Source organism: Candoia aspera, chromosome 4, assembly GCF_035149785.1.
Source record: "Candoia aspera isolate rCanAsp1 chromosome 4, rCanAsp1.hap2, whole genome shotgun sequence".
Lineage (NCBI taxonomy): Eukaryota > Metazoa > Chordata > Lepidosauria > Squamata > Boidae > Candoia > Candoia aspera.
The window spans coordinates 20,226,934-20,254,022 of NC_086156.1; the positions used below are offsets into that span (position 1 = coordinate 20,226,934).

Sequence of the window (27,089 nt, forward strand, 5' to 3'; positions counted from 1 at the left end):
TGCAATACTCAGTTTTCAGACTATTCTATCCTCATGTACATTTTGCTCTCCTTATAAAAGTATTAAATACAGAACTGTGCTTTAAGACTTACTCTGAAACACACATCTGCTTTAAGAGGACATACACAATATATCTTAGATGTAGCATAAAACGTAAAACCTGCAGACACATTTATTTCCCATCTGTAGCATAAATCATGGCATTCTGCTGCAGAAGGTAGGAAAGTGGAATAATTTCCACTCACTGAGTTTTCCAAACATTATGCCTGTAAGGAAAATGAAAAAGGAGATGGTGGGTTTTACAACAGAGCAGGGACTTGCCCTTTCCACAAAAAACTGTTGTCTAGACCTTCATATTCCAGATACACAACATTCATGCACAGACATATTTTGACATATGCTGGAGGGAAGAAAATGATAATATTTATATTCTTCTCCCTCTTGCTTTTCTTGTCCTGCTCTTCAATATTTATAGAGGCTCTAATGCCCTTTTTGATTTACAGTAAAGCCATGGAAAATGCAAATAAACTTGTAATTCTCGGTGCTTAATTTGCTTCAGTAATTTTTGAAAATGAAGGTAGCTTGTGACCAGTTGATTGGTAGTAATAGTATAAATAATACTTAAGTTTATCCTATATTGGGATAAGAAACAAGCTGGTCAAGAATATTTTACTACCAAGATTGAATTGGAACCCATATTTTCTGCTGATTACGTTTGGAGTGGCTTAAAAGGTTTATGATTTGTAAAGCATCTTTAGTGAGGACCCTGCTGCCCCAAAGTAGGGACATACTTAACATTAGACATAGTGAGATGGCTGCTTCTAGGGAAAGTAGCTTTTTTAAATGAAATAATGAATGACAGGGCTGTCTTGCATCACTCTTCCTTAATTTAGTGTATTGCCTTCGGGAATAGAGAAGGACAATACCACATTTCTAGCACTGAACTAGTATTCAGTTCTTAACCCAGATGCCATTTGTAGGCAGGGGCACCATTTTGTGCTTCTCTTAAGGAAACAAAAGTAACTTCAGTCAACCCTCATGCCAAGGAACTTCCAGTCTAAAATTAGTTACATGGCAAATTTTGGCACAAAGGGGAAGATGAGAGATATGGTAAGTGAAAAACGTGCCTTCGCAGCAGACAGATACGTAAATCATTCAATGCTGCCAATTTATGGTCATCTGGAATTTTGCAACTCCAGCCATCTGGAGTTGCAAAAAACCCGGTCATCTGTTTGGTATTTACATTTAAATTCTCTTAGGATTTTGTTTAATGTTAATTGCTAATTGTTGTTTCAACTCTCTACTAGGACAGAAGTGACTAAAGGCGCATTCTGATTACTTGTTGCTTTTATATTGTTGACAATATTTTATATTGTCAACATTTTTTTTTTTGTTTTCTTGGAAGTTTAATCATCTAGAAAACATTTCTTGATGGATCGTCATAACAACTGTAATAAATCAATACAAGCAAAGTGTCATGGTATATGCAAAATATATACATTTTTTGTATCTTTTCTGATTTGGAGCTAAGAGGCAGTCTACAGAAAGAGTATAACAAAGCCAAAAATAGGTTCTAGAAACAAAACATAGTATCTTTCTGCAGTGGATGAATTATTATATTGGTAGAAATAAAGCCAGCTGAAAGGTAGTTACAAGAGATAGAAGAGGGTAATCAACTATCAAAACAAGAAGAAAAACCAAGGAAACTGAAGGTATAGAAGGTATTGTTTGCTTATACCTTAATCAAGGAACTATTGTTGTTTACACCTTAACCAATGAACTATTAACTCAGACAATCAACCAAGCAGCAAACAACAGCCCAATCAAAGAACTCCCAAGGAGAGAACAACACCCCCACCTACACAAGCAGGGCAAGCCACGGCATATAAACTGAGGGCAAGGCCCACTCCCTCTTTGCACTGAAGATGTTGCCTAGTCTGGCAAAGAAATGTCAGCAAGAAAACAACAAGGCTCAGAGAGCACCAAGGACTCCACAACAAATTATTGCCAAAATCTTAACACCCCCACCCCCCCGGGCTTGGTATCTTATTGTATTTCCAGATAATAAAAAAGGATAAACTCTTTTGTTATTTTAAAAACTAAATAAATGAGTTTCTGAGTTTCCTGCTTCCCTGAAAGCATTCTAAAAATATCACAGGCAAGGCAAAGCTTTTTTTAAAATGAAGAAATGAATGGACAGTGTGGTAAAAGGCTTGGTTTATACATATTCCATCACTTTGACAGAAAATTCCAGTGGTTGTTTCTTATGGAGGAACCACAATGACCCAAGGAAAATAGAAAATGAGAACATGTCAGTGGCCTGTTCAATGTGTGTGTGTGTGTGTGTGTTTGTGTGTTTTAATTTCTTCATGCACTTGGCAAATGTGCTTGAAGCAATATTTTTGTTTGTGAAGTTGATAAATTGTCGGGATCTTAAGTTCTACACTCAGTATCCAAGTTATAGTGATATTATTTCTTTGATATTTATCTTTGTACTAGATTTTCTGTTCGCAGACACATACATGCTTTTGTTTTTGCAGGCCCTGTTAACATTGATTGAAGTAAAACACTTGCTTGTATTTATATTACCTTGTAGAACCTCCTTGGAAATTGCATATAAATACCCTGGATTCAAAAATATGCTGGGGTAAACTTGAGTTATTGTACATCATTTTTCAGTTGTGTGTCCAGGAATTAGATCTGGGATGGGAAATTGCACCCCAAGGGTACAATTTCATATATTGACTAATTTCCTCTGTAACTGATCAGTTCAGACCTCTGTCCTAACCTGTTGCATGGGGAGGAAGGAAGAGACATGGAAAGAGATTAGAAAACATGCATCCCAAAACCATTAGAAATTGAAGAGAGAGAATGGGTCTGGTCCTGCCCATTGCTTGCTTAAACCTAATTCAAAATTGAGACCTATAGATTCCTTACATGTGTGCATTTTCAAGACAAAAAAATAGACCTTATGCCTTATCAATATTTATAGGCTTTATTAGTGAAATTTTAAATGAATCTTTATGAACTCTTATTCACCTTGCTGGGCCCATTCATTAAATTTTTCACACACACCTGACCCAATTATTCATGAGTACTGAGCAAATATAACAAAATTGTAGGGACTCCTGTGATTTTGCAACAGAAGAAAATAATAAGTAGCAAACTTGCCAGGTAGTACAGAGAACAATATAAAAGAAGCTGAATCGAAGGAAAAGAATCACTGCTAATGTAAGCTTCCTCTCAGAAAACCTGATGGAAATAAATGGTTTACTAAATGGTTCTTCTGTTTTTAGAATTTGTTATAAAATAGAAGAACACCAGTTAAAAGACAGACAGAAGGTAAAACATGGCATGTTCACCATTGAAGGAAGTGTCATCTGGTGGCTCCATAAAATTGCTACAATTAACTGTGAATTACACATTAAAGTTCATCAACTATATTAAGAACTAGATCCACTGAAACCAGTGGGACATAACTTGTTTGTAACTTCAGTCCACGTTGATTTCAGTGAGGCCACTCTACCGAAGTCTGGATCCAATCCATTCTGTTTAGGTTCTAGTACTGTAAACTTGCTCCTTTTGGACTACTTTCTGAGTGTCTTTATCTTCTTTTACCTAATATGTCCTAAAATCTGCCTGCAGTAATTATTTTCATGTTTTACATTCTTTGAATGTCACTTCATATGCACCTTGTAACTTGCCTGTTGATAGAAGAACTCATTAGCAGTAATCAGAAACAGGTGTGAAAATATTGGGCTGGTTCACAAGTTCCCTTTTTTTTCTTTCCTGAAAAATCCTAGGAAAAATAAGCAATATCACAAGTATGTATTTTTTCCAATTCTTCAATTAGAATTCAGATAATTTGAAATTAATTAGCACAGGCTGTTAAATATATTCAGTATTACTTTAGACATCTTCATAGGGATACCTTTGCATACTACTCTTAAATCATGTGCTAATTATTATGTTTTGAAAGAGAAACTTCTTTCCCCTAAAATTGGCTTTGATGTTCTTCAAATGTGAGGTTTATTAAAGATCAGTATGGCCAATATCAGTTGGGCAGTGTTGGGCTTCAGGATTAATGACTGTGGTCTAGACAACAGATTTCAGATTATCCTCTTGGTTTAAAGGTTTTATTTGCTGCTGTTTCCATTATATTTTATCATTGTTTTATCTTGCCTTTTTGGACTATACTGTGGATTCTTCCAAGGAGGCTTGCAAGTTGAAGCAAAAAAGGATGGTAAAAATATATCAAAACTTAAAATCATTAGAATTCTTCACACAGTCTAGTTTGCCGGCATACCTTCTAAGAGTTTATTGTGTTTATTGAAAGGAGAATTTAAGCACTTTTTAATTTATATTTTGAATTTATAAAGTGGCTTGATTAAAAACCAGTGGTTTAAAAGAAAAACCCTGGAAATTTATAGAATGGATTTATGAAAAGTTTGTTTTTCTCCCCCCAGTAAAAAAGAGAAATCTTGGGCTGTGATTGACCTAGATTTCTGCATGCATGCTAATAATATTTATCATTTTAAGGTTCTTTACAAGCAAAAATATGATGCTGAGAAAGGAACATCAAATTATGCACAGATGAAGGAACTTCCAGATGTTAAGCATGCCATGGAAGTTAGTAAACACCAAAGTAATGTGAGTATTTTCCCAGCTTAAACAGTTAGATTCTTGTGTATATTTGAAATGAAATATTATAGTTCAGTGCTTGACAGGTTGATGACTAAATAATTGTCTTTTGTATGATTATTTAGATTGTGATTTAGCAGTGTCCTTACATTAGAAGAATGTTTGGATGACTTGACTGCAAACTAATAATTAAAAAGCTTCTGCACAGATGTGCAAGACAAGACATAGATATGTTCAGGATAATGTATGCTTTAAATTATTTTTTTATTTGAAACATTTATAGCCATTTCTTTGGCTTAAGTTCCTGTAGCAATTTTACATATCAGTAAAGCTACCAGATATACTGTATAATCCACAAATTTATGTAAAAAAGGAAGGAAGGAAGGAAGGAAGGAAGGAAGGAAGGAAGGAAGGAAGGAAGATAGGAAGATCACTGAGGCATCTTTTCTCAACTAGCTGTATGGTGAGTGGCTTCTTAGAACCATAGAATTGGAATTGACCATAGAAATCCCTCTCTGACTTCACTGTCAAACATCTCTACTGTTAGGTTGGTTTTCCTAATATTGTGCCAGAATTTGCCTTCCTGTAATTTAAGACCAGCATGTGGGTCTTGTGCTCTGGCATGATAACAAATAGGTCTTGACCTTCTTCTGTTCAATATCCCTTCAGGGCTTTGAAAAGTGCTATCATATTTTCTCTCAGTCACCTTTTCTCAAGGCTAAACATATTCACAGTTTCTCTTCATGAAACCCAATTTTCAATCTCTTCATCATCCTTATTGCCCTTCTCTGCATCTGTTCTGAACTTTCTCTGAGTCTCTTTTTAATGTGAGCCAGGATTGGACATAGCACTTAGTCTGAGTATGACAAATATAGAATATACTGAACCTGTTATTCCTATGATAATCTGAAACTATATTTTGATTAATTCAGGTGCAGGACTGGATTCTGTGGCACACCAGTTGATAATTCAGTCCACTTTGAAGAGGACCTAATATAATAGTATATTATAGGTATATAGGTATGGTTTAATGACAGCAGAGGGTCTGCCTGATACACATGCCATGTAGCCCATAGTTAACTGGCTTGCAAATTGTAGTTTCAGTGGGTTAAGGTTATGGAATGTTTTGTGGAAGTCAGTATATCTTTTCAACATTCCTATAGTTCACCAGAGAAGCTACTAGATCAAAAGTAAGATAGGTTTAGCCTGGGAAGACTTATTCTTGACAAATCCATGCTGATTTCTAGTAATTACCACTTTGCTTCCAATATACTTGAAGATGTATTACTTTTTGCTATAGAATCTTTCCAGGTATCATTTCCACGCTTTTAGTCATCTGACACTGTTGGTCAGGAATTTTCTAGGAGGACTATACTTGACAAAAGTTTAAAAAAAAAAGGCTTTCCAATATGAGAAGGCAAAATTATCATATTGTTGGATGTGTCAATATTCCAGTCAATATTCCAAATTCAAAGAGTTATATAAGACACACTAAAATTTTGCAGATAGCAATTTTATTGATTGTTTTAAAATGGCCATATCCTAATCTGCATCACAAATAATTTTTGAAATGGTTTCAGTCATTTTCTCATGTAGCTTGGAAATAGTTCAAAACTATTGTAAATCATCCAATATCCATTGAAATGGAAGTAAGTTTAGTGAACCTAACTAGACTTTTTAAATTAATCTTGTTAATTATACGGAGCATGTTTAGTCTGAAAGACTCCTAGAGTAGTTGATAGGTCAATAATAAAGATTAGCATTTGTTCCTCAGGATTACAGTCTAAAAAAGTAGAATACAAGATGAAAAAATGATAGGTGGGAAAACAAAAAGAAAAGCATTCAGATTCCAGTTTCAATTGTATGTACATCTTACAATGATCAAATAAAATTAAGATATAATTGTATATATTACATATGAATTTAATCCTTAGTCTGTGGAATAGGACAATAGGACAAGTAAGTATAGGAGAAGTTAATCCATGTTGATTCCACTGGACTTATCCTGTGAAGACAGGCTCTGACTCATTTAGTAAACATCCGTGGGATTGGGGGAGTAGGGTCACTTTTTTGTCTTATTCATCAGTACAGTAGAGCAAGATGGGTACAGCAAGAAAATGTGAATTTATCTAATGTCCTGCTAAATCAGTTCAGTGTCAGTCAGTGCAGAAGTTACATGTAATGGGATTATTGAACTATTTGTTCATTATTAAAATAAGGCTGACATTTTATAATCAAATAAGCTGAAAATCCCTTTTTTCAAAGGATGACTGCAATTTTTTGAAAATATCCCTGTAGGCACATAGAAGTAGTATGCTGCTCTTACTGAGACTGCTTCAGTAGTTTAGCTAGTTTCATGTCCCTGAAATGCCTCTACTTATATGTTTCTTGAATATGTGGAAACCCATTATTGGAACAGGAGATTTTCAAAAGCATTTTTAAAAAGTGCAGCATGAACATTGAAGAAATGAAACCTATTGCTGATACAACTGTAGGGACTTTTTAGGCAATGTGACAGGCAGTACTGTAGCTTAGTGAGTGAAACCTATACTGTAGGCCTGGGTTAAGAAATCTGTCACCTTCTAGATACCAGACTAAAAATCTCATCAGATCCATTCAATGCAGCTAATAGTCATGGATGAAAAGAGTTGTAGTCCAGTGACATCTGAAGAGCCAGCCTTCCTTTAGCCAATGTCTCAAATAAGAGCTGCAATGAGGGGTAGGAGATAAAACAGAAGAAGGTACAGAAGATGAAAAAAGGCAGCAGAGAAGAAAGGAAAAGAAAAGACAGAAGGGAGAAGAAGGTAGTCAGGCACTATCTCTGCCTGGAAAACAGGAGATGAGTAGAGAAAAGAGACAGAGCCTGGAGGAGGAAGTGGGAAGCAAGTCAGAGAAATACCCACAGAGAATTGAAGGGATTTGAGGATGTGACACTAGGACCTCACAAAAGCTAGAATGGAAGCTATCTGGCTTCAGAGAACTGTATGAAACAAAGCTTACTCCAGTTTAGCTGCCATCTTGCTGAAAAAATCCATACAAAAATGCCATAGACTTAAGAATCCAACCCACCCTTCCTGCTTTCTCCACCATCAAATAGGAGCTGTCTTGGAATAGTGCCTTCAGAAGGAGAAATCACACCTTTGTAATTAGGTGTCCAGGGACTCCTAGAGTCTATATTACCTATGTAATTGATTGATTATGTGCCATCAAGTCAATGTTGACTCTTAGTGACTACATAGGTTTTATCCATGATGATCTATCCCTAACCTGGCCCTTCAGGTTTTCCAAAGGTTCACCCATCGACACTATAACTTAGTTCATTCACCTTGCTGCTAGTCATCCTTTTCTTCTCTTTCCTTTCAACTTTTCCAGCATTAGAGCCTTCACCAGGGAGCTGAGTCCTCACATAATGTGTTCGAAGTAGGATAATTTGAGGCTGGTCATTTATGCCTCAAAGGAAGACTCTAGGTTGATTTGTTTAATGATCCATTCTTGGCTGCCCATGGTATTCTCAGAATCTTCTCCAACACCAAATTTGAAAAGCATCAATACTCATTCTATCCTGCTTCTTCAGAGTCCAAGTTTCACTTCCATACAGCATCACCAGGAATAGCATTGACAGCACAATTCTGATCTTTGTAGGTATAGTTACATCACAGCATCTGAAGATCTTTTCCAAGGATTTTGTGGCTATCGAGTGTTAGTCTACAGTGTATTTATTGACTGCTTGTTCCTTTATTGTTGATGGTTGATCCTAAAAGGCAAAAGCTATCCATTATTTCAGTATCTTCACTGTCAATGGTGTACCTCTTGTCATTGGTTTAGTCTTCTTTATATTTAATTTTAGTCCCATTTTTTCACTATGCTCCTTGACTTTTTTACTAGAGCTTGCAGATCCTTTGCATTTTCAGATATCAGAGAGGTGTCACTAGCACAGCGCAGGTTATTGATGTTTCTTTTAAAACCACACTAATCTTCTTCCAATCCAGCTTCCTTTAATATATATTCAGCGTATAGGTTGAATAAATAAGGGGAGAGTATACAGCCTCTCTGCTTGGAGCCAGTCTGTTTCACCATGTTCTATCTGTACTGTGGCTTTCTGACCTATATATAGGTTTCTCATGAGGACAATGAGATGTTCTGGGATTCCCATTTTTCTAAGCACATTCCACAGCCTGACATGATCGACACAATCAAAGGCCTTTCCACAATCATTGAAGCACATAGTGATTTCTCTTTAGTATTCTTTGGCTTTCTCAATTATCCAGTATTCATCAGCAATAATGCCTGGTGTTCCTCGGCCTTTTCTAAAGCCATCTTGAACATCTGGCATCCCTTTTTCCATGTAGGGCTCTCATCTGTGTTGTATCATCCTAAGCATTATTTTGTTAGCATGTGCAATTAAGGATATTGTGATACTGTATGGTAGTTCGCACCCTTACATTGTAGCTGCAAGATAATCCAGTAAAGTAAGTGGCATACAATTACAGACAAAACTATTTAAATGTGTGATGTTGTCTTCTTTTGTATGTATTTGATGTGCATTCCTCCCATCCCAGGTTCAACCTTTACATCTCAATAGGGGATAAGATAAGATGGTTTAAGATTATGGTTCTAATGAATACTCATCTATAAGATTTTTAAGGTAAAATTAGTGAATTAAGAAGAAATCTTGATTGGAAATTAAAAACAACAACAACCACCTGAATGACTGTTCAGTTCAGAAACCATTCATACATATAGACAGGCAGTGTAATATAGTAATCAAGGTATTGGACTTGGGTAATTCACAGGTGATTTTGAGCTGGTTATTTCATCTGAGACAATCTTACATGTTATGGGGATAAAATTAGGGAAGACCTCTATAAACATAGCTTTCAGAGAAAATTTAGGAAATGGATACAATAAAATAATAATTTATCCCAGGGCTGCAACTGGGGGGGGCGTGCGAAAATGAGCGTTGGGGGGCGCCAAAATGGGTGCGGAATCCATGTTTGCCCCGGGTGACACAGACCCTAGATGCGGCCCTGATTTATTCTTATTTGTTAGCTCTTTAAGTACTATTTACCTCTTCTTCTTTTAGTGATTCTAGACAATTCAACCATGTAGCCAGAATTGCTAATGGTGATTCTGAAGGTGCATTGCCATCACACTGAATGGATGGATCAGTGGATGTATCTCTGAGCCTAGTTTTTGTCATGCCATGCATTGCAAGTGATAGCAAGCCATGAAAATGCCACTGCACAGCATGGTATTAACAAGGAGTATGGGCTTAATTGCCTTAGCAAGACATACTGTACATCTTCTATTTCCTGGCAGCCGCTTTTATACAATATGCAAACTTTTTGTGTCCTGTTTTAAGTGATTAAGAGGGTGTTTCTTTTCATACTGGGCCAAAGTATTTGGTAACAGCATCTCCTTGTTCTGACTTAGGCCTAGTGATATTTACTCAGGGACTGGAAAATGTGGACCCTTTGCTAGTCTTCATTCTGTTCCACGTTGTCGGTATTATCAATGAGGTATAGCAATGTACAAACTATGTATATGGCAGACATTTTAAAAAATGCTTGTCTCTCTCCAACATAAATATATCTTCACCCAAGTGCCAGAAGAGTAATAAGTCATGGGTAGAAAATGTTGAACTAGACCATACTGTGCACTAAATTTGATGAAATAACAACTGTCTGATTTTTCTACCATCATTTCCCTCTGAAATTAACCACATTTCCTTATTTCAATTACCATTTGACTGTCACATGGGAACCATAAATATTTGCTGCAGGTTTCACCACAAGATTCGCATTTTTTTCCAGGTCTGAACCTGATCGTTTCAGTCTTAACTGAAGTCCAGATACTAGGTTTCAATTTACAATTTATATGGATGATGAGTACCTTTCAGGAAGCCTACTTCTGCTTCCTTTATGGTATTGATTTCATCTCATGCAAATTTTGTGCACTTTTCTTAATTTCCAAGGGCTTAGAAATACTTTTGGATTCATTCTAGGAAATTACTTCAGTAGTTTGTACACCTGTAGGGAATAAGGCATGTAAATGTTAATAAATAATAATTGTCATTATTTTAACCATATTTCACTTTAGTTTTTCTAAAAAAAAACAACCTTAAAAATTAAAAAGTTCAGGAAAGCAGAACTTGCTTTTTTTTTTTTTAAAGTCCAGAGGACATGTGCAATCCTATATTTACTTTATTGGAAGAAGCTTCAATCATGAGATTTTCTTAACAGAGAAGATACATTATTGTTAATATTTTAACTTTGCACTGAGTTAGTTCATTAAAACAGCCACATTTTTTTTCTAGAACTTGTACAGCAGTGGAATGAATAGCAGAAAAATGCTGGGCTGGTGGTTGCATGAGATCTAAATAATTTCTTCAAAGTCATTTTTGAAATATGCACAGCCATAATACAAATTAATGTAGTTCAGATACAGATTGTTGAAGTGGCTGCCTCTGCATCTAATAACAGGGCTGTTTCTATGTGTGAGTGAATATTAAATAAAACCAGAAAAAGTTAGAAAATGCATTCAGCAGGACAAGAAACTTAATTAAATAAAACTAACAGAAACCTAGGCTAAATAAAAAGAGGCAGAACCTATGTTTTTCTGAAAAACATACATCATTTTCTGGTGCTGAAATGGCAGGAGTGAAGAAGTGCCAGGTGATTCTCAAGTCTTGTTGTCCTCACCAAGATCCTGTCCAGTTACTAAGCCATTATGGCAGTATTTCTCAACCTTGGCCACTTTAAGATGCATGGACCTCAACCCCCAGAAGTCCCCAGCTAGCAAGGGTTAGGGCAAGGCTGGCTGGGGAATTCTGGGAGTTGAAGTCCACGCATCTTAAAGTGGCCAAGATTGAGAAACACTGCATTACAGAGTGGAAAGGCGTGAAAGAGGAAGTTTTGAAAACCTTTCTTACACAGAATGCACACACATTAAAAGTAGCACTGCCACTTTGAACTGTGCCTGGAAGCCAGTGAAGAAGCCCAGCCAATTTAGCTGTTTCAGAATTGTCATAAAACGGTATTTGCTGTCCATCTCAACAGTGCATTCTAATGTGTTTAGTATACAGCATTTTCATTCTGTTTTTTTTGAAACAGACTTACTATTTTATCTTACATATCAATATTTATTTATCCTGCCAGTGCATAATATAATAATGTTAATAAACAGCATTTTATGTTACTATATTATTACATTTCTAACTGAGCTGGTTATCCTAAGGCATTCATAGTATTTTGTTTTACAGATTTCATATAAAAAAGATCTCCAGGATATTCACAAATATACTGAAGTTTCCAATAGACCAGATGTAATGATGGCAACAAAGCTAACAAAGATAATAAGCAATGTATGACATTTCTTTTCTTACCATTTTTAAAAAAAAGTACAGTTATCACATTTCCATTTTGGTACAGATTAACTACAGTAATTGAATTCAGTAACTGAAACTCTAGACTTACATTCAGATTGATGATGATAATCTCAATTCCCTAAAGTGGACTAATATCAGTAATGTATTCCGTTTTAGACACTCTAAATATTAGTTCCAGCATCTCTCTCTTTCATGCTAAGTATCATATTTAAATTAAAATTAAAATTTCAATATTTTACAATAAATTTTTGAACAATTAATATGCCTGATAATAAACACATTTATTAATACAGAACATCTGATCTTGCTCCGTAACCCCCTTTAATACTTTTGCTTCATGTGGCCGTTTTTTTGAAATGTATTTGTGTTAACAAAAAGCATGTAGCTCCTGATTTTCCTATTGCTTCATTCATTGGCTTACCCTGTATTAGGTTTTGAGGATATGTGATTGTATAAATCTACAATGATTAACATAGTGGTGGACAGTCATTAATCCTGCAAGATCTTGTTTTTTTTTTTAATATTGTGCTAGAATTTGTTAGAAATTGTTTTTCTTCTACAAAATATAACTTTTTTTTTTTTTACCTTATTCCTAAATTTGAGAATTTCATTCTAATTTCTCTTGGTGATGTTTCTGAGCTTACTTTATTTTTGAAAGCACCACTGGTGTTGCTGTTTTCTGTTATATATCTTTCCTTCACCATGAAGTCTCCCTGGCTACCTGCTGTTCCCATTCTGAAAAAGCTCCATGGAAGGACTTACCTTGCATTGTCTTTTGCTGGCTTGTATTTGAAGTTACTTTCTCCAAAGGGTCAACAGTCTAGTGGAGAGGGAATTGTACAGTTAAAGGAAATTCACATCCAGCCCTGGTTCTTTTCATAACTAAATAGAAGAATATAGTATGCATGAGGATTTCACTGAAATGTTTCTTTTTCTCTGAAAGAAATTTCAGAAGCAAATGCTTTTTTGGTCAGATTGAGAATTGATAAGAAAAGGTTCAAGAAAGATATTTTAGCAAGACATTAGCTTTTTAAAAAATATAAACTAATTGTGAAAGAGTGGAAGGTGACGAGTATATGGTCAGCAGCCCACGTTTGAAGACTTCTGTTGTTGCTATTGTTAAACAGAAAAACTCTTGTCAATCTTTTATAGTTCACATAGAGTTCTGTGAGTAAATCCTGTTTTGTCCTTTTCCCAGCCAAGTTAAATGATGGCTAGTATTAATATACTTACATTTTTGTTTTGAAGGCTGAATATAGAAAAGGAAAACAAGAAATGAGCAAGGAGCCAACTGTACTTGGAAGACCAGACTTTAACCATGCTCAGAAAGTATCCAAGTTGTTAAGTCAAGTAAGGTTTTGATGACTTGAATTGAAATGTTTTGTTCCCAAGCATAAACTCAAATGTTTTCCTTTTCAAGTTGCAAAATTTTGTAAGTGCATGAAAACATAAGGTTTCAACAACCATTTTTTTCATTGTATTGTTCTGAAAAAATGCATTTAACTGACATTTATTACATGTTGAGGAAACAGTAGCTGCAGCTCACAAACAGATGATAAATCTGACTTCAGTTATAGAAGATAGGATTACTACATTGTGCTCCACATAATATGTGATTTGTTGGGTTGTGTTTATGGCACTGATTTTTATTGTTGCAAATGTTTTTAAAGAATTATGTAAAAGCAAGGGATAATTTCAGTAGAAATGAAAGCACATAACTCAATGTGACCATTAATATAAAAAGAAGAATGACATTATATCATGACATATGACACCAAATAATACTAAATCTCACTTTGATATAAAGGATTCTTCAAATCAGAAAACTGATGTAAAATAATATTTCACAATAAAATGCAAGACAGTTTTCCTGAAAGGCAAACTAAATACATTGAGTCCAAAACATCTCAGGGGTACCAGGTTGCCTATAATTGACTTAACTCTCTAAATCTCTATAGATTTTTTTTTTCAGAGAATGAGAAACCAGTGTGATGGGAGGTGAAAAGAATATAATTAAAAGTGGTTTCTGTGGGACAGATATTTGGTTATTTAACTGTTATGTACAGTTTATTGTCTCTGACTGAATGTTGATCAGTCAGAAATCTAGACCCAAATTTAGTAAAGTGACAAAACTGATTATATCCTATAGTAGAATATGTTTAGGACAGTTAGCAAGGAAATAGCTCAGCCCTCATCTTGCAGATCGGCAATTAAACAGTTTTCCCAGCTGATGCCCTCCAGATATACTGACTTCAAACCCATAATTCTGGGGCAGTGTGGTTGTGGCTTAGAAACATGGGAATGGAAGTCGTAACCACTAGGTTATGGAAGACAGTGTTAGGGAAATTTGATTGAGCTAGGAACAATTAACTTTTTAAAAAAGAAAATAGTTAATTAGGAAAAGCGAAGATCTTTTTTATGATCATCTGTAAGTTAAATAATTAAAATATAATTTACTATCACATACAATAGTTGAATGCTGTTGTTATATTTTCCATTTCTTTTTACAGCCTGAGTAATAAGATACTACTCAGAAAATCCCATTATCACATCACCACTTTGCTCTTTGTTAATAATCCTTTAAAATATACTAATTTCCATCTTACGCTAAATCAGTGTGGAATTAATTGTTCTTCAGGATAATTATTACAGCTTTGAGTATATGTTACTAATACTGCAGTGAACTGTAAAAAATAGGATTTCAGAACCACTGAGCTGAGAAAGATACACCCAGGGATTTCTTGCAGTTCTGTGCATCTTTTGGGACAGTATAATAGACCTTGAACCATATCTCATTCAGAGTATTATTATCAGTGTTCCTAAGAGTAACTTGTTTGGATTGCTTGTAGAAAGTAGATGGTCTGCCCTTCATAACTGATGCTTCTGGATAAATGTCAATTTCAGAACACTGCATATATATCCTACATTTTATTGGGCTTCCTTAGGATTTGGATTTGTTCTCATCTTCTTAATTACCTCTTTTATTATAGGCATGTGTATTGCCATATAATGATGGGGGACGTTACTTTCCTAACTTACATGGGGTATACATTTTGACCTCTGTTTCTCTATGAAATCCAAGGAAGGAGAAGCCACTGTGAACCCATTATATGACCCTTTGCTATCTTGGCAGGAGCTTGGTACCTTTTTAATGAAGGATTAGCAGTGTCTCTCGAAAATGTTAGGACAGAAATAATTTTGACCCTTATTCACATAACAAACTTACATTTGGGGGTAGTTCCAGTTTGAAAACTGCAGATAATTGTTTGTTTCGAATTCATGGGCTAATAGGGATATTAATACATTTAATCAGCTTATTGCCAATCAAGTTTTTAAACAATCTGCATCACTCAACAATAGCAGTATATTCAATTAAAACCTGATTTCATAGTTTGGCCCAGACACCTTAGCAGCAACCCAAATTATTATTAGCACTGAAATGTGCTAACAGACTTCCCCAATTATTATTAGCACTGAACCTCCCAAATTATTAGCACTGAAATGTGCTAATGAACCTTCCCAATTATTATTAGCACTGAAATGTGTTTCTGGTTCAACAACAGTTTCTTTCGTGGACACCTTGGAGAACATGTAAAAGTGTTTCTCTGTCCATGTCATTATACTGACAATGAAAAATTACGGAGGTGACACTTACACATACCCATACATTTGTTTTAGGAAGAATATTATGTTTAATATGTGAATGTGATTTGAATTGTATACTAGAAATTTGGAATTTATCATTATATGAAGAACTACGTACATATTTATCATGAATGGGACATATTAAAAATATTGTTTTACAGTGTCACGCCAGATATATATGTTCACTTCTTTGTAGGAACAAGCTTTTTAGTGGTGTGATGGAAAGATTGATCAATATTATTCTGTGTCATCAAGGTTTCATGTTGTGCTATTTTATACTTTTTTCTCCTTTTGGTATCTTTTTTTCTCTTTCTGTATGTTAAAGTAATCCAAATAAAATAATAAAAAAGATCTGAATTCTGCAGAAATGTATTATTTATAGTGATATATTGGTTTCTTAGGTTAAATACAAAGAGCAGCTTGTTAAGGAAATGAAGAATTATTGCTTCAATCCTCTGGAAAGTGCTTCTTTCAAGCAAGCTCAACTTGCATCTGTCTTAGCAAGTGATGTAAGTGGAATTGTTTGGGACATTTCTAGTATAGGTCATTTCTTGTAGTGAATATGTGAGTATGTGAGTTCTTTGGTATGCATTTAAGTTCCTTAGAATAATTTCCTTAAGTTTTAATTGGAAAACTCTAGTCTACATTAAACGTTTTAACTTGCTCCTAGATGGAAGGTTTTCTGATTACATTTTGCCACTCTGCAGTAAATGAGTGCCACCTTATGGCCACTATAAATATGAAAGACATACAGTCTGTTGTTGTTTTTTTGCAAGGAAATTGGAAGTGTCTTATTTCTATTCCATCTTTCAGTCCTTTCACCAGAGGTATTTGTTTCCTTCTTAAAGGTGAAATACAAAAAAGAAAGCCTGGGCAGTCTTCATGAACCAACATCTGCTTTTCCAAACCTATTACAGTTAGAGCACGCACTGAGTGCCAGCAAGATCCATAGTAATGTAAGTTGGCATTCTTGGAGTTATTTCTGGTAAATGGCCAGGATGGCTAAATTTCCAAAAAAGTTATTATTTCAAGCTGTTACTTCCTCACAAGAAATATATTTGTTCTGTTTACTGGCTTTCTATTTCTGTAGCTTGACCTCAGAATTAGCTGTTAGGAAGACCTTTTCTTTTTGTGTCCTCAGAGCAATTCTTGGTCCTTTCTAACGCTTGGTCAGTGTGAGACTATTGTAAACCAGCTTTCTCAATGAGGACATCCTTCAGAAGTGCCAGCTTTAGCTGCAAGGATGTTCAGTTAGCATGGCATTCCTAAGAATTCTGGGAATTGTAATCCACATTTGGGAGAATACCTAGTTTGGAGGAGGCCATTGTAAACACTGGCTGAAAAGCTGCCTTGGACGAACACCTAGGGGCATTTCTACACCACTGCAATTGCCATTCAGTTTTTCCCAAAGCAGTTTAAAGCAAACTTGCAGTTGTCTGCAGAGATACTGATCTTGAAATGCTGACAAAATACAGAAAATATGACTCGGTCAATGCTCCTGCCAATAGGAGGGTATCTTGCCTTCAGATACCACTAGTATTAGAGCAAGAACAACGCAGACTCCTTCATCCCATTAAGACAAAAGAAATAAATTACCAGTGTCTGTCCTGTCTAGTTTTTCTCCACATACTGCATACATTTGTGTGGTGATTTGTAATAAGTATAGATCTCACCAGTGGAGAAACTTCCTTGCTCCAAGGCTATCATTCCTCTTGCATTTCAAAGCAGCTTGCAGACTATGAAGCGTGTCAGCAATTTTGTAGTCAAGTGCTTTCGCAGTAGCTGTAACTGTGGTTGCATGTAACTGAGGTGACTGGAGTGAGAAAGGGGCAGAGATCCATTCCGTACAATGCTTGTAGGTGCTAGAAATAGAATAATGAAGCTATATTGTAATGCAGGGGGAGACTAAATGATTGTTTTGAATCCAGGAAGCAGGATGAGACAAAGTTTCCATAAGGGGGAAAACAGACTATGCAAAAGCTCTGCAGAGCCACAATAATTCAAATTCAAATAATTCAATTTCATATAAATCAGTGCAAAGTTAGTAATAAATTCACTCAGTTCCCCAATGTGGCCAACTATGTGAGATCAAACAGAAGCTAACCTCTTAATGCAAAGAGTTTAGTCTAATCAGTTGAAAAATTAACAGTGATGTGTGTGTTTATGTGTACATATGTATGTCTATGTTAGACTGTACAGAATTCAAGAAGGCCTGGCCTTCTCATTTTAAATATCCAGAATTATTGGATGATGAAGATAATTGAAGCAGCAGTAGCATCTGTTGGAATGATTTAAAGTGATACAAATTTGATGAACAAATTAATAAAATAAATAAATGTCTATTCTATTGGTTCCATAGTTTCCCAAGATTGTGTTACCCAAAAGCAGTGATAGGTTGCTGAATTTACAATTACCTGCCAATTTTCAGTGGGGGGGGGAAGGAAAATTAAGCTAGCTAGATAAATTTAACTTAGAAAAGTTGGTAGGCTATATCCATTCCCCCACAAGAGGGGAAAAATACAAAAATGTCAGTTTTGTCTCCTTCAGTGCTGTGATCACATCCTTGCCTAATCCAGTGTGGCCCTCAGCCATCAAAGTAGAAGCTATGAATTACCTTGTGAGGCCCTAAAACACATTCTTTGTATCACTCATGATGTGATTCTTGGATTTAATAGAGATCAATCAATGGATATATTTGGGGCAATACTTTGATCCTATTTTGTTGAATGATATGGGCTTCAGAATGCTTGGCAAGTCTTGACATCTGTCTTGCTTGTTGATCCATCATGGACATACAGATACTTTTAAAAGTGACTTTCTTACCTCTCTTCCTGAATCAACATAGCAAATGTACTATTTTTTTTTTACTTTTAAAATAGATTGAGATGACATAATATTTAATTGGTTCTGATAGTCATTGAAGACAAATAAATATTAGCTCTTACAATTCAGAAAGCTTTAATATTTACATGCCTAGAGGTTACTACTGACACTGACTGGGGCTTGAAGGATTGCATGTGATCTCCCATATTGATAAGGGCTTTTCAATCTTCTACCTTGTCTAAAGCAGCCCTTAAAGTCAAGAGATCCTTTGGAGCAGTATTGTCTCAAATAGGAAAGAATACTACAACAACTACCACTACAGAACCCCCAGATTGCACTACAGATATTCAGTGTTTTAAACACTAATTTTCAGTGGCACAATTGTTTTTGGCCATTTAACATTTCAGAATAGATACATTAAGGTTAATTCTCACATAACTGCCTCAAAGAAACCCCCCAAGGCTCTGTAAGAGTTGGTTCTCAGACTTATAAGCATTTAAGCAATCATTGTATAAACAACCTACACCTGCAGACTCCTTTGTCAGAAAAGAGACCTCCCTTCTTTCTGAGCACCATAACCTGGTGAGATATGCTCTCATGAAGTCCCTACCCTAATGTAAACATAGATATATTGGCTCTAAATTGAAAATTGTTCACTTGTTGGAATTCTTGTATCACAATTTCTTTCATCTTAATACATCTTGCTAAAGAGAACCCTGTGAGATTTATGCTTGGGAAGCATCCTTTCAGTTAAGGCAGCTACCAAAGGTTTGACAGGCCCCAAAGTTTTAGCCATATGCCCAGTGAATCATATCATATATGTCTCTTACAGTCCTTTATGCATATGCTTTGAAGCTTAAACATATATTTGCTTTTTTCAGTATGAATATAAGAAACTATTTGAGAAAACTAAGGGGCTGTATCATTTTGAAGCAGATACTGCTGAACAGCTGCACCACAAAGAAAATGCAGTCCTCCAGAGCCAGGTATGCCCACAGTACTCTGCAAACTCGGAACTGTATACTTAGTATAACACCTATATTGGTCAGTTATGAAATATGATCCTTGCGTAAAATGGAAGGTGGAAAATATTGAATATGCCTAAAAGAGACGTAATATACATGTAAATGACTCACTTTTTTTGTAGAAAAAAGGAGAAGTCCCTGCTCATGTGGAGCTTTTTATTATTACCTGAATATGGATGAAGTAAGGTGCTATTGATTTTTAAATTGATTTTTGATGCCTTATGTTTTTATTAGGTTAAGTATAAAGAGAAATATGAAAAATCAAAAGGCAAGTCTATGCTAGAATTTATGGATACACCAACATACCAAGTTTCAAAGGAAGCTCAAAAGTTTCAAAGTGAGGTTAGTGAAATGTTTTTGAAATTATTATTATAGTGTAGTAACCAGTGTGTTGTGCTGTAGCAGCATCTGAATAAGAGGTTTGTGTGTCTGTGTGGTTTACTGTGAAACAGAATAACTGATAACAGTCCAGTATTTCAACCCAGTCCTTGGTTTAGTTTCACTCAGTAGAAGGCTGGACTTGCTTTTGTTGAGTAGCAAACCAGCCTGATGTAGTATAAACCACTTCTTCAGATCTTCACATTTTTGCAGTGCTGTGAGATACATTTCAAGAAACACAAATTCAAAGCATTCTTAAACATATGGAATGAGTTAAGCGATTCTTTGGATCTCATTGTGCTTCCCATTTGATGTTTCAGTAATTATTTTAGAGTCACACTATGATATTCCGCAAATATTTAGATTATACTTTGTAAAGTATGTTTGAGATGATTCTATTAAAATTTTCTAGCTCAGAATTAGGAATGCATACATTTGATAACTAACATAATTTTGTTTTGGACACAGAAAATGTATAGAAAAGAATTTGAAGAAAAAGTCAGAGGAAAGGCAGCACTGGATTTAGACAAGACTCTAGAATTCTTGCATGTGAAACATGTAACAGATCTATTAAAAGAGGTAACACAACAGAAGAGGAAGAGTCTTCTTTACTGTGTCATAACATTGTTTAAGTTCTACCATGTTCATCCTCCTTTTCCTTTTAGTTTATTCTTTTTCTGCAGTGACACAGAGCAGATAATTGAAAACCGATGTTTCTGAAATATTTGTAAAAGACTGATAGTTGCAGTTTGTTCACATATTAAATCTCAGTTCAAGTATTTCATCACATCACAGTTTGTGTATGGTATAAATTAGAGCCAAACTATAGTCTGAATTTGCAAATGAACGCTATGGAAACAAATATTTACAGCAACTTGTCAAACTTTATTCTTCATCCACATTTAAATATATAAATTTATTCCAATTTCCATTGTGTTAGCAGCTTTTGTAGGGTTATATTTGTTTAGCCAATTCATATAGACCTCCTTATCACAGTAAAGTTCTATGAACTATGGTTTATGTGATGTCTGAATGGAGTTTCTGCCTAGAAATTGAAGGTGCCCAAAGATAAAACTGAGATGGTGCCACTTGGTTTGACAATTAGGGAGAAAAGTGTAAGTTGTCTATTTCCTCTTCTGGATAAAGTGTGACAAGACTGAAATAATTAAGGCTTGTCTTTTCTGCCAAGTTTAGTATAATATCGGTCTACACGCTCATTTCAATCACAAGAGCTCATTGTGCTATGTAACTCTGATTTATGGATAAGTGCCTTTTGTGTTGCCTTTAGTGATCTTTGGTGAATAATGATAGCATTAACAGAATTTGAGTGACAGGGCCATTTACTTGTCTGTAATCCTGAAAGCCATCCAGAATAGAAGCTCTTACAATTTTATAAAATAACCACGTAACGGTAGCACTGGTGCATAAGTAGGAGAATGTTTTCTTTTTTCAGGAGCAAGATAAAGATTACAGTACTTGTACTTTTCCTTTTGATTTCCCAGTTCTGTTTTCACTATGGTAAATGTATACTCCCTAATTCATATTATATAGAAAATATCAAGTATGCCTTGAAATATTTAGTAAGAAGGATTTCTTTTTCTTTTTAAGATCTTGCTCACTATTTAAAGGTGAATTCTTTTTTTTAACTTCAGAAGGAGTATAGAAAAGATTTGGAAGAAGGGATGAAAGGAAAAGGACTGGCAGTGCTTGAAGATACTCCAGATTTGATTAGAGTGAAAAATGCAGCTCAGATACTAAATGAGGTAGGTGCTGCTAGTAGCAATTAGTAAATGTCATGGAAAGTTTGCCCACACAAAGTATCCAATTGAAATATATTCTTAGTTTTGTAGTCAGTGGAAAATTTATTACATATTACATCAAATAATACACATATTATTTGAATGTGCATGTCTCTTTTGTTTTTCCTAATAACAGAAAGAATACAGAAAAGATCTGGAACATGAAATAAAGGGAAAAGGAGTGAAACTTATTTCAGAAACTCCTGACATTCAAAGAGCAAAGAGAGCATCTGAAATTGTTAGTGAGGTCAGTAAAGGAAGACACCTCTTTTTAAATTATTATAGAAATGAAGTGCATGCATCTATTTTCACCACATTCCAGCGGTGTGCTTCAGACAGATTCTATAGTATCACAAAGCAACGTATCCCTGTGAAGTAACTTTAGGTAAGTTGCAACTGACACAAGGCTTTGTGCAAAGTACTGCTCTTCTGAGCCCTGTAGAAAGACACATACTGCATTCCTACTTTGTTTCTCCATAAAAGGTCAGGATGAGGACAAGGCAAGCAGAGGAGTTGAGTTGAGTGACTGACAGATCCAAAAATGCTCTTCTGATTCTCTAAAACTGGCAGGGTTCATCTTAGAAAGTTTGAATGTGCCTGCATATTTAATCCTGTTTTTTAAAAGAAACCTTTTTCTTTAATTAAATATGGGTATCTTTCCCAATACTGACATGAAGGTGCATGAAACTGAATTTGGATTCTGGCCCCTGATTCAAACTTGGTTGTTATCTGAAAATATCAGCTCAGGCTGGAACCTAATGTTTTGGTTGATCCATAGTCGTAGAAGACATCTACTGCTCCATTATTAGATTTAAGAAATTGAATGGTGGTAGACATTCCTCATTTGATATTATTATTTTTAGTTTATTTATAATTTCCTAAGACGTAAATTATAATTTTGACCATGTGCTTTTGAACAGAAACACATATTTAGGCTACATTCCCATGCCATGTTATCTGGTATTTGTTGTAATAAGATACCTACAGCCAGAATAGGTATGTGTATGAAAATATTATTAAATACATTCATCTTGCATTAATTATTTATAATTTAAACAAGTAGATAATGCCTGAGGTAATGTAAAATTTCTCTAATTTATTTTATTCAGTAGTGTTAAAAGCAATGAAGCATTCCTTACATGCTTAAAAATTCTGGCAGAAAAATAAACCAAAATTGTTTATCTTTCTAGAGGTTAATACTACTATAACCCAAAGTTTATGTCCATGTGAGTCTGTGTGAAAGAGAGGAAGAGAGAGCAAGAGAGAGAGAAAACTGACCACACATTGATTTTTAATAGGCACCTCTCAAAAAATTGTACTGTAGATTTATATTCATTTTACAATTTTGAAACAGCCTATTTGAGATGATAACCCCTAAATTCTACCTGTGAGGTAATAGGTTTGACTGTCCGTATGTGTGTCCCCTTAAAAAGTATCTTCTCCCCCACCTCCTACCCCCAAGCTCATGCCTGATTTTACAGTATATATTCTTATATTCACAGAAAGAATATAGAAAAGATCTGGAGACCAAAATTAAAGGAAAAGGAATGCAAGTTGGCACTGATACACCTGAAATACAGCGAGCAAAGAGAGCATCTGAAATTGCAAGCCAGGTTTGCTTAAAATGTTTTCAAAGCATAATTCTATACATTACAACTTAATGTATGATATTATTATACTGTATTACTATTACTATACTGATCGGGGAGCCCTTCAGTCAGTCACTCATTCCTGGTGACCTTATGGCTTGACTACTGCAATGTGCTCTACGTGAGGCTGCCCTTGAAGACCACCTGGAAGTTTCAGCTGGTCCAGAATTTATTTATTTGTTTATTTATTTAATTTATTTATTTCTCAAAGTTGTACTACTGCCCATCTCCCCCCAAAGAGGGGCTTTGAGCGGTTTACAATAAGTTAACCAATTAAAACAAAAACAATAATCATAACAGAACTTAAAATATAATACAATACAATATAAAATTAAAAAATAAAAATCCAGATGGTTACAAAAGATCATAAATATGAGGGGAGAACTCTAAGGTGCCAGCTATCTCCAAAAATGACTCCCCCCTCCCCATCCCAAGCACGGCAGCAGAGCCAAGTCTTCAGGGACTTTCTGAAGGTCAAAAGGGATGGAGCTTGCCTGACCTCCAGTGGCAGGATGTTCCAGAAGGCAGGCTGCACTGCAGAGAAGGCTCATTTCCTGGACCCTGCCAGATGGAATTCTCTTACAGATGGGGTCCGCAACACACCCTCTCTGCATGAACAGGTGGGACAGGTTGATGTCATGGGGATGAGACGGTCCCTTAGGTAACCTGGCCCCATGCCGTGTAGGGCTTTAAAGGTGATAACCAACACCTTGAATTGGACCTGGAAGCAAACTGGTACCCAATGCAGCGCGTGTAGTAGAGGTGTTATATGCACCCTTCTAGGGGCGCCAAAGATAACCCACGCAGCTGCATTCTGGACAAGCTGTAGCTTCCGGATATTCTTCAAGGGTAGCCCCATGTAGAGTGCATTGCAATAGTCTATATGGGAGATGACCAGGGCATGAGTGACTGTTTGGGGGGCCTCTCGATCCAGGAAAGGCCACAACTGGCGCACAACATGAAGTTGTGCAAAGGCCGTCCTGGCCACGACTGCCACCTGCTCCTTGAGCAGGAGCCGTGAGTCCAGAAGGACCCCCAGATTCAGCACTGGGTCTGTCTGGGGCAGTGCAACCCCATCCAGAACTAAAGATGGCAATTTACTGGATACAGTGGAGCCATTAACCCACAACCACTCCATCTTACCAGGGTTCAGCTGAAGCCTGTTGTTCCCCATCCAGACCCCCACAGCCCCCAGGCACTGAGAAAGGGCAATCACAGCATCACTTACTTTATGGATGGAGATGTATAATTGGGTATGATCAGCATACTGATGATACCTCATTCCATGGTGACGGATGATCTCACCCAGTAGTTTCATGTAGATGTTGAAGAGGAGCAGAGAGAGAACCGAACCCTGTAGCACCCCACAAAGGAGGGGCCGAGGGTTGGATCTCTCACTCCCTATCACCACTGATTGGGACCGGCCCTGGAGGAAGGAGGTGAACCAGTGCAAAACCACGCTGCCCACCCCCAACTCCCTGAGCTGCCCCATAAGGATACCATGGTCGATGGTAATGAAAGCCGCTGAGAGGTCAAGAAGAGCAAGGATGGATGCACTGCCACCATTCCTCTCTCGCCGGAGATCATCCATAAATGAATGCAGCGGCATGGGAAGTAATCCCGTGTAATATCTCTGCTTCACGAGTTGCACTGGTTGTCAGTTTGCTTCCTAGTGCGATTCAAGGTGCTGGTCAGCACCTATAAAGGCCTACATGGCATAGGGCCTGGTTACTTGAGGGACTGCCAGTCTCTGCCTGGCTGATCTATCAGGGTTGGCACGCTCTGGGTTCCATCGATTAAACTGCCATCTGTCTGGACCCTGGAAGGTGCAGTGCCTGCCCTCTGGAATGAGGTTCCCCTCGAAATTCAAATGGTTCCCATCCTACTGCTATTTCGAAGGGCCCTAAGGACATGGCTCTTTACCCAGTCCTTTGGCAAGGATGACTGATGCCCCTTTCTTCTTTTTTGTTCCCTTCCAGGATTGTTTTCTTTGCAATCGTTGTTCTGTCTTGTGCTGTTTTTTGTATTGATTTTTGTTCTTAAATATTTTTAACGATTGTAAAGCCCTCAGAGTAAGTGGGAGTTGGGTGGCATATAAATTTAATAAATTGTTGTTGTTGTTGTTATTATTATTAATAGAATACATATGTACTTTTGCAAGAATGGAATACTGTCCAGGTAGAATCAGAGGTATTAACCAGGTTTTGAAGGGTCCAGTTATATGAATTTAATCATTAATCTGTAATTTGCTTTAGGATGGCAAAACAAATCCAAGATGGAATAGGATACTGTAGAGCTTTTATGATTACTATTTTTAGAAAAAACAGTTAAAGAATCTGAAAAATACATCTGAGTGTCTCCTATAGAGCCTGTGTTCTGAATGTATAAAACATTTCACCTTCCAGGGTGTTACTTAATAAAAGCACTCAGATTAAAGGAAGTTCTATATAAAAGCTGAAACTGCTATAGATCTGATTATTCCCTGTTCTGTTCTTTATAGAAAGAATACAAGAAACATCTAGAAATGGAAATTAAAGGAAAGGGGATGCAGGTGGACATGAATACTCCTGATATACAACGAGCAAAGAAAGCTTATGAACTCGCAAGCCAGGTTAGTCCAGAATGCAGCACTTCAGTGGCATTTATAGTAAAATATAATGGTCCTTTAAAAATGTGTTCTGACAAAATTCTTTTGAGAATAGAAAGCATACAAAAATAATAAAACCAAATCCTACAGAAGCACGGCCAGGCATCATCAGAAATCTAGTTTGTGTTACAAGCAAAGCTTTGAAAGCCACACACAAGTATAGATGTGAATGACCAGAGGTAGCATATATTTAAGAATTGTTTAATGTGCTATATCTTGCAGAAAGAATACATGAAGGACTTGGAGACTGAGATCAAAGGGAAAGGAATGCTAGTAGGCCCAGATATTCCAGACATACAGCGAGCAAGGAAGGCATCTGAAATAGCTAGCCAGGTGAGTACAGCATGAGCAGTAATTAACAATTATTTGTAGATCAGGGATATTCTCCTGAGTGTAGGGATGTATATTTTATTCTGATAGTAGTCTTATTTTTAAGAAGCACACGCACAGTTTTTTGCATGTTGGGGCAGCTGATCAGTTTTGAATAAACTATTTAGGCTTTAATGCCTAGTTTACTATAGCCCAGTTTATTTAAATTGACAGTGTGAATGAATTTTTAAATGGTAATAAGATTGATGTAAACAAATTTAAGTCAATTTCAACTGCCAACTAGTGTTGGAATGTTAAGTGTGTGTAATAAAGAGCCCCCCTTTCAGGGGGAGATGGGCGGTATTAGAAATTTGAGAAATAAATGAATAAATAAATAAATGGTGGGATATTTTTTCAGAAGAAGTACAAAGATGAAGCAGTGAAGATGCTGTGTACTTACTCCGCTGTGCCAGATACTCCTGAAATTGAGAGAATTAAAAATGCACAGAGAAATATCAGTTCTGTAAGTAGCAGTAATTATAATAGACACATTTTGCCAATACGCAGCATTAAATTAACTTCCTTGTATTTCAGGAAATGGTAGAAATATGCACATTCTTTCCAAACCCGTTGTCTAAACTCTCCAGTACAGAATGCATCTTTGGAATTAAGATTTTGAACTGGCAGACTAATTTTATATTGTTTCCAAGAGACAATATAAAAGGCTTTCTACAATGTAAATAGGAATAAACACACACACACACACACACACAGTTTATGTATGTG

General features: G+C 36.1%; 1 protein-coding gene across 3 annotated transcripts in view; it reads left to right on the forward strand.

Annotated features, from left to right (window-relative positions):
• Positions 1-27,089, forward strand: part of NEBL (nebulette) — a 159,306-nt gene that overhangs the window by 115,544 nt on the left and 16,673 nt on the right. For 2 of the 3 annotated variants that reach the window (XM_063303541.1, XM_063303540.1), the window contains exons 5-18: positions 4,540-4,650; positions 11,903-12,004; positions 13,277-13,378; positions 16,075-16,182; positions 16,522-16,629; positions 19,378-19,482; positions 19,756-19,863; positions 20,368-20,478; positions 21,552-21,662; positions 21,835-21,945; positions 23,201-23,311; positions 25,848-25,958; positions 26,217-26,327; positions 26,722-26,826. The exons of the other annotated variant lie outside the window; for it this stretch is intronic. In XM_063303541.1, the coding sequence (XP_063159611.1) occupies positions 4,540-4,650; positions 11,903-12,004; positions 13,277-13,378; positions 16,075-16,182; positions 16,522-16,629; positions 19,378-19,482; positions 19,756-19,863; positions 20,368-20,478; positions 21,552-21,662; positions 21,835-21,945; positions 23,201-23,311; positions 25,848-25,958; positions 26,217-26,327; positions 26,722-26,826 (1,515 nt within the window). The remainder of the gene's footprint in view (positions 1-4,539; positions 4,651-11,902; positions 12,005-13,276; positions 13,379-16,074; positions 16,183-16,521; positions 16,630-19,377; positions 19,483-19,755; positions 19,864-20,367; positions 20,479-21,551; positions 21,663-21,834; positions 21,946-23,200; positions 23,312-25,847; positions 25,959-26,216; positions 26,328-26,721; positions 26,827-27,089) is intronic. 3 annotated transcript variants of the gene reach the window in all.